At 34.6% G+C, this 10,763-nt stretch overlaps 1 protein-coding gene across 1 annotated transcript in view; it reads right to left on the reverse strand.

Annotated features, from left to right (window-relative positions):
* Positions 1 to 10,763, reverse strand: part of LRCH2 (leucine-rich repeats and calponin homology (CH) domain containing 2) — a 111,329-nt gene that overhangs the window by 57,346 nt on the left and 43,220 nt on the right. Inside the window, 3 exon segments of the mRNA XM_005879911.2 lie at positions 3,791 to 3,924; positions 9,176 to 9,312; positions 9,396 to 9,501. Coding sequence (XP_005879973.1) covers positions 3,791 to 3,924; positions 9,176 to 9,312; positions 9,396 to 9,501 — 377 coding nt within the window.

Below are 10,763 nucleotides of genomic sequence, written 5' to 3' on the forward strand. Positions count from 1 at the left end.
TTGGCTGCCTCCTGCACGCCCCCTACTGGGGATCGAGCCTGCAACCCAGGCATGTGCCTCTGACTGGAATCGAACCCGGGACCCTTCAGTCCACAGGCTGACGCTCTATCCACTAAGCCAAACCAGCTAGGGCGCACACATTTATTTTTTATATTACTATTAGCATTATTATTTTTATTATTATTAAATATTTCAGATTTATAAAAAAATTGAGCCCTACACTGTACTTTCAAGTGAGGGTTTCAAAATTATTTTTAAAAATCTATTATTTTCATTATTTTTAAATTTTTATTTTTCAATTATAATTTACATTTAATATTATTTTGTACTAGTTTCAGGTATGCAGCATAGTGGTTAGATTATTATATACTTTACAACATGGCCTCCCCAATATTTCCAATACCCACCTGGCACCATACATATATATTACAATATTACTGACTATATTCACTATGCTGTACTTTACACCTCCGTAACTATTTTGTAACTACCAATTGCCAAGCACACATTTAATTCTCACAATAAGCTTAGGAAATGGGTATTATTAACATTTAAAATAAACAAGCTCAGAGAGATTAAATACCTTACACAGTCCACAGAGGAAGAGGTTAAACAGTGATTAGAGCTGAAATTCATCTGACTACTGCACAATAATACTATGTACTATTAAAATACATCTGTGTATTTCTAAAAGATGATAATGATAATAAGTTATTTGTTGAGGAATTATTTGGGGTAAGGCATTGTGTTAAGTGCTATATAGACATTATTTCATTTAATCCTGACATCATCCATATGATTATTTTTGATTTACATATAAGAAAACTAAGGAGCACCCTGATCGGTTTGGCTCAGTGGATGGAGGATCGGCCTGCAGACTAAAGGGTCCCGGGTTCGATTCCGGTCAAGGGCATGTACCTTGGTTGCGGGCACATCCCCAGTGAGGGGTGTGCAGGAGGCAGCTGGCCGATGTTTCTCTCTCATCGATGTTTCTGACTCTGCATCCCTCTCCCTTCCTCTCTGTAAAAAAATCAATAGAATATTTATAAAAAAAGAAAACTAAGGAGCAAAAGAAAAAGAATATGGAGGACCAGAGACATTATGACACAAGAACATAGTTTTGAAGAGTCAGAGGAGGGCTTTACGGGTACATTATGTCTGACTCTAAAAGTGGACATACTTAACTATTGTAATGCCTACCTTTGTAGAGTGAACAATTTACAAACTAGTCAAGACATGGAAGGGTTTTATAAGTAGTAAGAGCGATATAGGCAAGGACATGAGAATGAAAGTGAAATGTACATACAAGAATTTTTCTAGGTACTTCAATACAAGCTGTGAGTGGGAGGCTAGACACCCAAGAGCCAACTCAGAAATAAACTCTGTTGACCTGCACTGTCCAATACAGCAGCCACCAGGAGTATATAGCTATTGAGCACTTTAAATGTAGCTAGTCCAAACTGAGGCATGCTGTAAATGTAAATAAAATACACACCAGATTTCAAAGATTTAATAGGAAAAAAAGAATGTGAAATAAACTCACTAATTTTTCTATTTAAATTAGATGTTGAAATATTTTTGATATGAGTTAAATAATGTGTATTGCTAAAATTAATTTTACCTGCTTCTTTTTTACTTATTTTTTACATGGGTTACAAGAAAATTTAAAATTCCATATGTCACTCACATCACATTTTATTGGGTGACACTGCTAGAGACCATCTCCAAAACATATCTCAATTCTATCCACTCCTTTTTATCTCTACTGCAGACCCCTTGATCTGTTGGAAGAACTGCAACAACCTAACCAGTCCCTCTACTTCTATTTTTGTTTACTTCCAATCCATTCTCCCTAAATAAGCAAAGATAGGTTTGTTTGGTGTTTTTTTTTTTAACATAAATCAGATCACGTTATTCCCCTGCTGTCCAATGAGTTCCCACTCTACTTTAAATACAATTCAAACTCCTTAACACAGCCTCGAAAGCCCCCACGTGACTTGAGTCCTTACTAACCAAAACCAACACATACCATTCTAGCCTTTAGCCCAGCCGTGGGCAAACTATGGCCTGCGGGCTGGATCCGGCCCGTTTGAAATGAATAAAACTAAAAAAAAAAAAAAAGACCGTACCCTTTTATGTAATGATGTTTACTTTGAATTTATATTAGTTCACACAAACACTCCATCCATGCTTTTGTTCCGGCCTTCCGGTCCAGTTTAAGAACCCATTGTGGCCCTTAAGTCAAAAAGTTTGCCCACCCCTGCTTTAGCCTCTCTGCTTCAACCATGCTGGCCTCCATTTAGTTTTTTGTTTGTTTTGTTCTGTACTGTTCTGTTTTGTTTTGTTTTGTTAATCCTCACCTGAGGATATTTTTTTTCCATTGATTTTTAGACAGAGTGGAAGGGAGTGGGAGAGACAGAGAGAGAGAAACATTGATGTGAGAGACACCTGGATTTGCGCCCCTGGATTGGGGCTGAGGATCCTTCAGTCCAAGGGCTGACGCTCCAACCACTGAACCAAACAGGCTAGGGCTATTTATTTTTTTAACATACCAAGCCTCTTCCTAACTTAAGGCCTTTGCACATGTCATTATTTCTGCCTGAAATGTTCTTCCCCTCGCTCTTTACACAACTACTTTTTCTCCTGTCAGGTCTTGAATTAAACCAGACCATACCAAGGAGACATTTCCTATCTTTACTCCTAAAACATGTTTCTTCCCTTTATAGCAAGGAAATTTGAAATTATGTGTATTGTGTTCCCTTGCTTTGTTTATTAACTGACTCTTCCATTAGACTGTGAGCTACATGAAGGCCGAGACCAATATATATATCATTCAACAAAACATACCCTGAACCAGTAGGCATGCTACCAATATTTGTAGAATAAATAACTGATATAATAATGCTGTTACTAAAGTAAATTCATTTTTAAATAAATGTAAAACAGACTAATAGAGAGTAGAATATGAATTAAGTCTAATTTTTTATAGAATCGTTTGGTTTACTATCATTCATAACATTAAACAAAAGAATCTTTAGGAACTAAATTTAATGTTTGGATACTTAATTCTACTTAGGCAGCAGAAAAAAATTCAAGAAAAAGACCTATTTGGGAATTCCAGAACTTGCACTATTTACAACAGTACTTATTATATTGCTATTCCAAGTAGTCTAAACTTTGTCATAAATACAATGTCAAACCTTTAAATAAAGTTTCACCCCATCCCAATTATTTTCCATCCTGTTGGATGGAATTGTTTTCATATAATTACACCAATCTACATCCTAAAAAGATAAATTAAAAACAATATCAAATCTATCATTTCAAAATCTCATGAGGATAAAAACATCGATATCATACAGAACATCGATGATAAATCATCTTTGATCTAGATAAAAAAATATAAAGTAAGGAAGCACTCAAAAATGCCGTGCTCTTCTGCCAAATTCAGGTCAAAGTCAAATTCTACTAGTTATTACAAATGTACAATAGAATGATCATAAGAGTAATAGTCAAGTACTGAGAAATTAGTATTTCTGCACTATGATGTTAAATGTTTACATTTTACTACTAAAATTTTAATAATAATTAATTTTTTGAGAAAATTCCAAGTTGATTCTAGTATCCAGAAGTTCATTCTATGATGGCAATATTTCACTTCAAACAATTATTGAATTTAACACTGAGACAATCAGCCTAAACATATTCAGTACACTCAAGATAAATAAATATCTTTTATATAAAGAGAATATACTACTCATGAAACAAGACTGTAAGAATATTACATTACCTGTCTGTGAGAGGCTGGGAGGGCATTCTTTTACTCAGTGATGGAAGATCCAGGGAATCTGGTTTCTTATCCATTCTGCAACATGCTTGGATACTTAAGTATTTAAATATGTGTACTTTACCCTTTAAACATATCTGTCAATAAATAATGGAGAAAGGTTTAATTATATAGGTCCAAAATATATGCTATCTACCACTTTACTTATATATTTTAATAACCTCAAATTATGTTGAGACATCACGATCATGATAGACACACTGCATACTTAATTAATTTGTACTTCTGACATTAGGTGAAAAAAAAACTGACAACACTGATACCAACTGAAATTCTATTGCTGTCTCTGTTCTTATTAGAAAAACTAAGTTAATTATTCTGTATTTCACTAAAGTTTTTTTGTTAACAGTACAATGTACAAACCAGTACACAATATAAAATTTACAATTTATGAGAGGTGCCTTTATGAGAAAAAAGCAAAAAGAAATATATTTATTGTAGTGGTGAGAACAGAAAACAAAATTCATGTAATTCTTTAGTAATCTCATCAGACCCACTAAGTTGGTTGGGTAAACACTGGAGGAAAGCTAATAAAAATAATTTAAATATAGGAAAAATGATTTTGTTCAAAGGTGTGAGAGTAGGCCAATTAGAATAAAATAATATGTAAATGGTCAATTCAACTAAGATAATATCCTGAAATGTTATTTTCATTGCTGCTAGAAAAAGAATAATGAAGGGTGAAATACTATGTGAAAGAAAGTATGCTATATAAAAGGATAGATAATGAGTGGTAAGGAAGTGATAAGTCAAATTTACAAAGATTAGCTGCAGTCTCCATGAGTTATATCAAATAAGTATCTCTCAAAAATTGTAATAAAGGTATTGTTTTATGAGCTCACGTAACCTACCAACACATACAAAAATAATCAACAAAGAAAAGAGTAAGAAAAGTACATTAAGAAGTAATTATCATTCCAGGTATAAAGGAGAACCGTTTCTTAGATAAATCTCATAGTTACCAGGTCTGACTTGACCACTGAAAAATTTCATTGAAAACAAAAATTAAAACATTTGAGCTATTAGAATTGAACACATTACCAATTAAGATGTATCCTATTATCTGTCCAAACCAAAAAAAAATTATTATATTACCAAATTAAATTAAGATCAATTATTTTCTTTTATAAATTCAATTTTTATAATAGTAATTCATGTACATAGTTTTAAAGGTCACAGAGAATTATAAAACTGATAAAAAATATTAATTCTAGCCCTGACCAGTGTGGCTCAATTGGTTGAGTGCTGTCCCATGTACCAAAAGGTCACCAGTTCAATTCCCAGTCAGGGAACATGTCCAGGTTGCAGGTTCGATCCCCGGTCAGGGTGTGTACAGGAGGCAACGGATCGATGTTTCTCTCTCACATTGAATTTTTTTCTCTCTCTCTCTCACTCACCCTCCCTCTTTAAAATATATAAAAACATATTTTAAAAAAGTAATTCTCCATTCCATCCCCTCCAATCACCAAGACCCAGTCCCTCATTGAACTCTTTTATTTGGTTTTCTGCTATTTACCTTCATATTTATAAATAACATGGTTTTATTGCTATCTTATTTTTATTTTTCAAGTATAGACTCTATTTGTTGAAGACTTACTAAGGAAAAAGAGAATTTAGATTTACTTTATAACTACCACCACTTTCATATATCAATACCACTACTACCATCCTCCCATCTCCAATAACCATAAACTCACATAAACATATTTCCTCCCTCTTCAGAAGTATGTATAGTGGTTAAGCACAAACTTTGGAGTCAAATAGCCTTGGTTTGAAACTGGGCTTTATTTATCACTTGCTAGCATGTGACTTTAGGCAGGTCACTTAACTTCTATGCCCTTGTCTCCTCATATATAAAATGAGATATAATGACAGTACCTGTTTATAAAAAATGAATTAATGTGATAAAAATGAATTAATGTGTATAAAGCATTTTAAACAATGTCTGGAGCACAGTAAGTGCTATATAAATATTTACTATTATTATAATACAGATTTTTTTCATTAAATCAAAATAGAATATTTACACTATTATGAGTAAGAAAGTATTCACAGATGAACCACATAAGTTAGAGTACATTTTCTTTCTCTTGCAAGTTTTTGTTTTGTCTAAAGTGACTAATTACCTCATTTGCCTTTGCATAATTTTCTGTATGCCTATTACTAATTAATTCCTAACTCTATGACAAAACTGTAAAACCCTCTCCATACTGACAAACACATCAAGTCATTTATCAATTTATTTTTTTTTCTTTTTGGAGACAACCACCCTACTCCAAACTGACTGGTTGCTCTCTAGGCCTATTGCAAATCTATCGATCTTGAACATGAAGGATTTTTCTTGCTTAATTTACTTCCAAATTTTGATACAGCACAAACTCTGCTAGCTTTCTAATAAAGGCTACATGAAAGTTAAAATTTCTGAGACCTTGTATTTTTGAAGCTATCTTTTTTCTACCTCATACCTGACTGACAGTTTGAGTACAGAAAGATGTAAATATTCCCATAGTCATTGAAGATGTGGTTCTAACATCTTCTAGCTTCCTATGCTGCTACTGAGGAGTCATTCTGATTGTCACTCCTATGAATGAGACCCATTTTCTTTCAATGGAAGGCTTTCAGTGTTTTGGTCTCTGTCTTTCATGCTAGACATTATTCCTGCAAATGTCTAGTGATCTGTGGCTATCTGTTTATCTTCAAGAGTGAAGCAATTAAGAAGTCAACTGGAATCTCTGTGTATGAGGGGGAAGTTTACCAATGGTGAGCCTCACTGTCTAATGACCAGACAGGGACTGGCCATTTCATCAGGAGACCCCCTCAAAGATCAGTATATTCTCCTAGTTCAATCAATCAACCAAGAGAGAAATCCAGCCACCCTGCCTGAAATAAATAAGACAGGCTGAAAGCATTCTGAGAGCCACATAAGACAGTCTACTGGAAGGTCCCACCACTCACTATGTAAGCATTCATCGTTTTCAGTATAAGGTCTCACTTCTGCCCATAGCTATACTTGAAGTCCTTGACTCTGGTTTCCGGTCTCCCTACAGTAGTGCTATCCAATACAGCAGCCATTAGCCTCATGTGGCTATTTGAATTAATTACATCTAAACAAAACTAAAAGTTCAAATTTTCAGTCACATTATACACTTTCAAGTGCTCAACAGCCACTTGTGGTTACTACATTGGACAATGCAGATAGAGAACATTTCCATCAGTACAAAAAGTTCTAATAGACAGCACTGCTCTAAAGAGTAAATTCCAGGCTTATGCTAACACAAGAAGCTATAGTTATTTGGTTGTTGAGCTGAGGGAGGGAATCTGAGAGAAATCTACCTACTCCTCAGAGTAAACCCCAGGCTTCTGCTAATGCAAATGGGGGGTCATGTGGCTTCGGAGCTAGAGGCAATAATCTGACAGTGTAAATCTTAGACCTGTAGTGTCCAATGGTAGCCACTAATCACATGAAATTATTTAAATTTCAATTAATCAAAATAAAAATCAATTGTCGGATCTCCGGTCAGGACACATACAAGAAGAAACCAATGAATCAATGAACGAATAAATGAGTGGAACAACAAATTGGCTTCTCTCTCTCTCTCTCTCAAATCAATCAAAAAAAGTTTAAAGCTCATGATCCATTTTGAATCAGTTTAAAAAGATTTAAAATAATATAAAATTCAATTAAAATTTTGGTTCCTTCAACCAGTACATATTTCAAGTACTCAGTAGCCACATGTGGCAAGTGACTATGGTATGGACAGCACAGTTTATAAAACATTCCCACCGAGGGGAGCAGAGTTTGCTGCCTCAAAATACCACTTTTGGGGATATTGAATATTTTAAGAAACAAAATACCACTTTGGGGGATAATGTAATTTTAAGAGACAAAAGACTCTAAAAGAGCCTTTTACCTCCTCCTTACCTGTTAAAAAAAATCAGATAGAAAAATCTGCTCCAGAAAAGGAGATCACCTTATCATAACATGAACTAAATTTGGCAGAAAGGAACCTGCAAAATTTGTTTGTTGGGCCCACTCTGTGTCTGGGTAGCCTGGAAAGAATTTGTTTACCAAATCTTTGCTCCTTCTTATCTACCTGTGAATTGCCTACCTTCCCTTTGAAGTCCAAATTACTCCCCCTCCCCCTCTCCAGAAGAGGGCACATAAGCCTCAACTGCAGGATTCGTCCTGGAATCCCATATTCTTACCGCACATATGTACATTCATAATAATTTTGGCTATTTTCTCCCATTAATCTGTCTCATGTAAATTTGATGATTAGAACAGACAGAATAACTTAGAAGGACAGAAGGAAAATCTTTTTCCCCCTTCCACACCTTCATTCAGAAACTTCTACTGAACATTCTACAGACTTTCAAGTTTTCAGTCTTTCCTCCCTATATTCAGAGCTACATGTTTCCTTCAATAATCAACAACAAAAATACCCCAGTCATCCCCAGGTTTAACACAGTAAATCAATTTATTTTTTGTTGCCTTCTCCCATAGCAGACACAAGTTTCAGCTTTCTTTATCATGCTCAGGCAGCTACTACCAGGACTCCTGTCAGACTTGATCTGAATTAGAAAAGGCACCTCCTTTGGAATGAGTGGAATGTACCTTTGTAGAAGGAAAAAGGCAACCCTTCTTCTAGATGTATGCAACACTGTGCCAGGGCACATGGCTTGGAAGTAGAGGGCAGGCTGGAGTTTCACTGCCATGTGCCTCCTCAGCAGATACTCTTGTGCAGTAATAATTAGAGACCCTAGCTACCACTATTCCATATATTTTCCTTTTTCCAAAATTCTGTTGCCATCTCTCCCCTGCTGTCCTCTCTCTTTCATTCTTTGTCCTTGTAGGTTTATATCTTAGTGTATTCCTTTAATATAATTTTAGTGGATTCCACATGGATTTAATCCTCAAACTAAAAATCTAAATCAATACTTTTACACTTGTATAGTGTTCTTTGTGTTATGATTCCATCTATCAGTGCTAAGAAAACGCTTCTATCACTCACACAAGTTTCAAGTGGATATACAGCTGAGTGGGATAGATGTAGAAAGACTGCATAGTCTATCCTTTTGAAATAACATTAACAATCAGAATTATCAGTTCACAAGCAAAATGTTTATGGCTGGGTTTTCAAATCCTATTTTCCAGAAGTTAAGATAAAACTCCTACCAAAGTAAAAAAGCCACTTCTCAGAAAAACTCCCTTAGATAATAATAACTCAACAAATTAACTTTTACTTCTGATGATTTTTCAATTTACCAGTAACAGATATAATTCTGAATAAAAAGAGAAGAAACAAGTAATAGATTTTTATTACAAACCTGCGCTGGTGGTACTTGCAATGGATTGTTATCCAAAATTATTACTTGTAAATTATGCAGCTTCCTGTAACAAACTGGAATCTCGGTCACTTTATTACAAGAGAAATCCAGCTTGACTAAGGGAAGATCTCCTAATTCTGTTCAGAAATGAAAAAGAATTAAATTAAGTTTTCCATAGTTGCTCTTTTATTCATGTCAGTAAAAACAGTGAGCATCTTACCATCTGGCAAGGCATGAAGATTATTTCTTCTTATATTGAGCTCTCTAAGTGAATGTAATTTTCCCATTTGTTGGGGAAGAACCTGAATCTCATTGCAGCTAATATCCTAAGGAAAATAAGAAAATAAAATTATAACAAACTAACTGAGAAATACAGATAGATTTCAATTCTTAAATTAAAGTGCATGGCTAATAACTAGAAAAAATTATCTTTTTAAAATATTTTTTATTTTTAAATTACAGTTGACATACAATATTATATTAGTTTCAGGTGTACAACCCCATGATTAGGCATTTATATAACTTGCGAAGTGATCACCCCGATAAATCTAGTACCCATCTGACACCAATAGCTTAACTAGCGGGAGGTCACTGGCGCCATCCAGGATGGACATTAGATACAATCTAAGTTAACCATTCTAACTGACTCTGAAGGGGGGCTGTGAGAGTCCACTACAGAAGCTTGGTAGTTAGGAAACAAAGAAACTCAGAAATATATAAAAAGAAAATCTCATTGTCTAAGTTGTTCAGGATCTGGATCTTAGAGTCCCCTGAACCAGCAGCGCTGCTTTGAATAAAGGCTTTTCCTGAAAGCTCCGAGTGTCGAACTGTCTCTTCCGTACCAATTCCATATTCCATAACATACCTAGTTATTACAATATTACTGTCAATATTCCTTATGCTGTACTTTTCATCCCAGTGACTATTTTGTAACTATCTATTTGTACTTCTAAATCCTTTCACCTTTTTCACCTATCCCCCCAATCCCTCCCATCTGGCAACGATCGAAATGTTCTCTGTTTCAGTTCCGCTTGTTTATTTTGTTTTTTAGTTTCCACATAAAAGTAAAAATCATCTTGCATTCATCTTTCTCTAACTTATTCCACTCAGCACAATACCGTCTAGATCCATCCATGTTGTTGCAGATGGCAAGATTTCATTCTTTTTTTATGGCTGAGTCATATTCCACTTCTTTATCCCTTCATCTATTGATGGACACTTAGGTTGATCCCATGTCTTGGTTATTGTAAATAATGCTGCAATGAACATATGGATGTATATGTCTTTTGTATTTAGTGTTTTGGGTTTCTTGGGGAAATATTTAGAATTGGAATTGCTGGGTCCTTCTTTGTCTCTTGTTATAGCCTTTGTTCTAAAGTCTATTTTGTCTGGTGTAAGTATTGCCAGCCCAGCATTTTTGTTGTTGTTGTTTCCATTTTTGTGAAATCTCTTTTTCTGTCTGTTTATTTTCAGTCTATGTGGGTCTTTTGATCTGAAGTGAGTCATTTGTAGATAGCGTGTATGTGTGTGTATATATATATATAATATCAAATATATATGTACATATGACATATTATATATATACAAA

Source organism: Myotis brandtii, unplaced genomic scaffold (genome assembly GCF_000412655.1).
Source record: "Myotis brandtii unplaced genomic scaffold, ASM41265v1 scaffold613, whole genome shotgun sequence".
Taxonomy (NCBI): domain Eukaryota; kingdom Metazoa; phylum Chordata; class Mammalia; order Chiroptera; family Vespertilionidae; genus Myotis; species Myotis brandtii.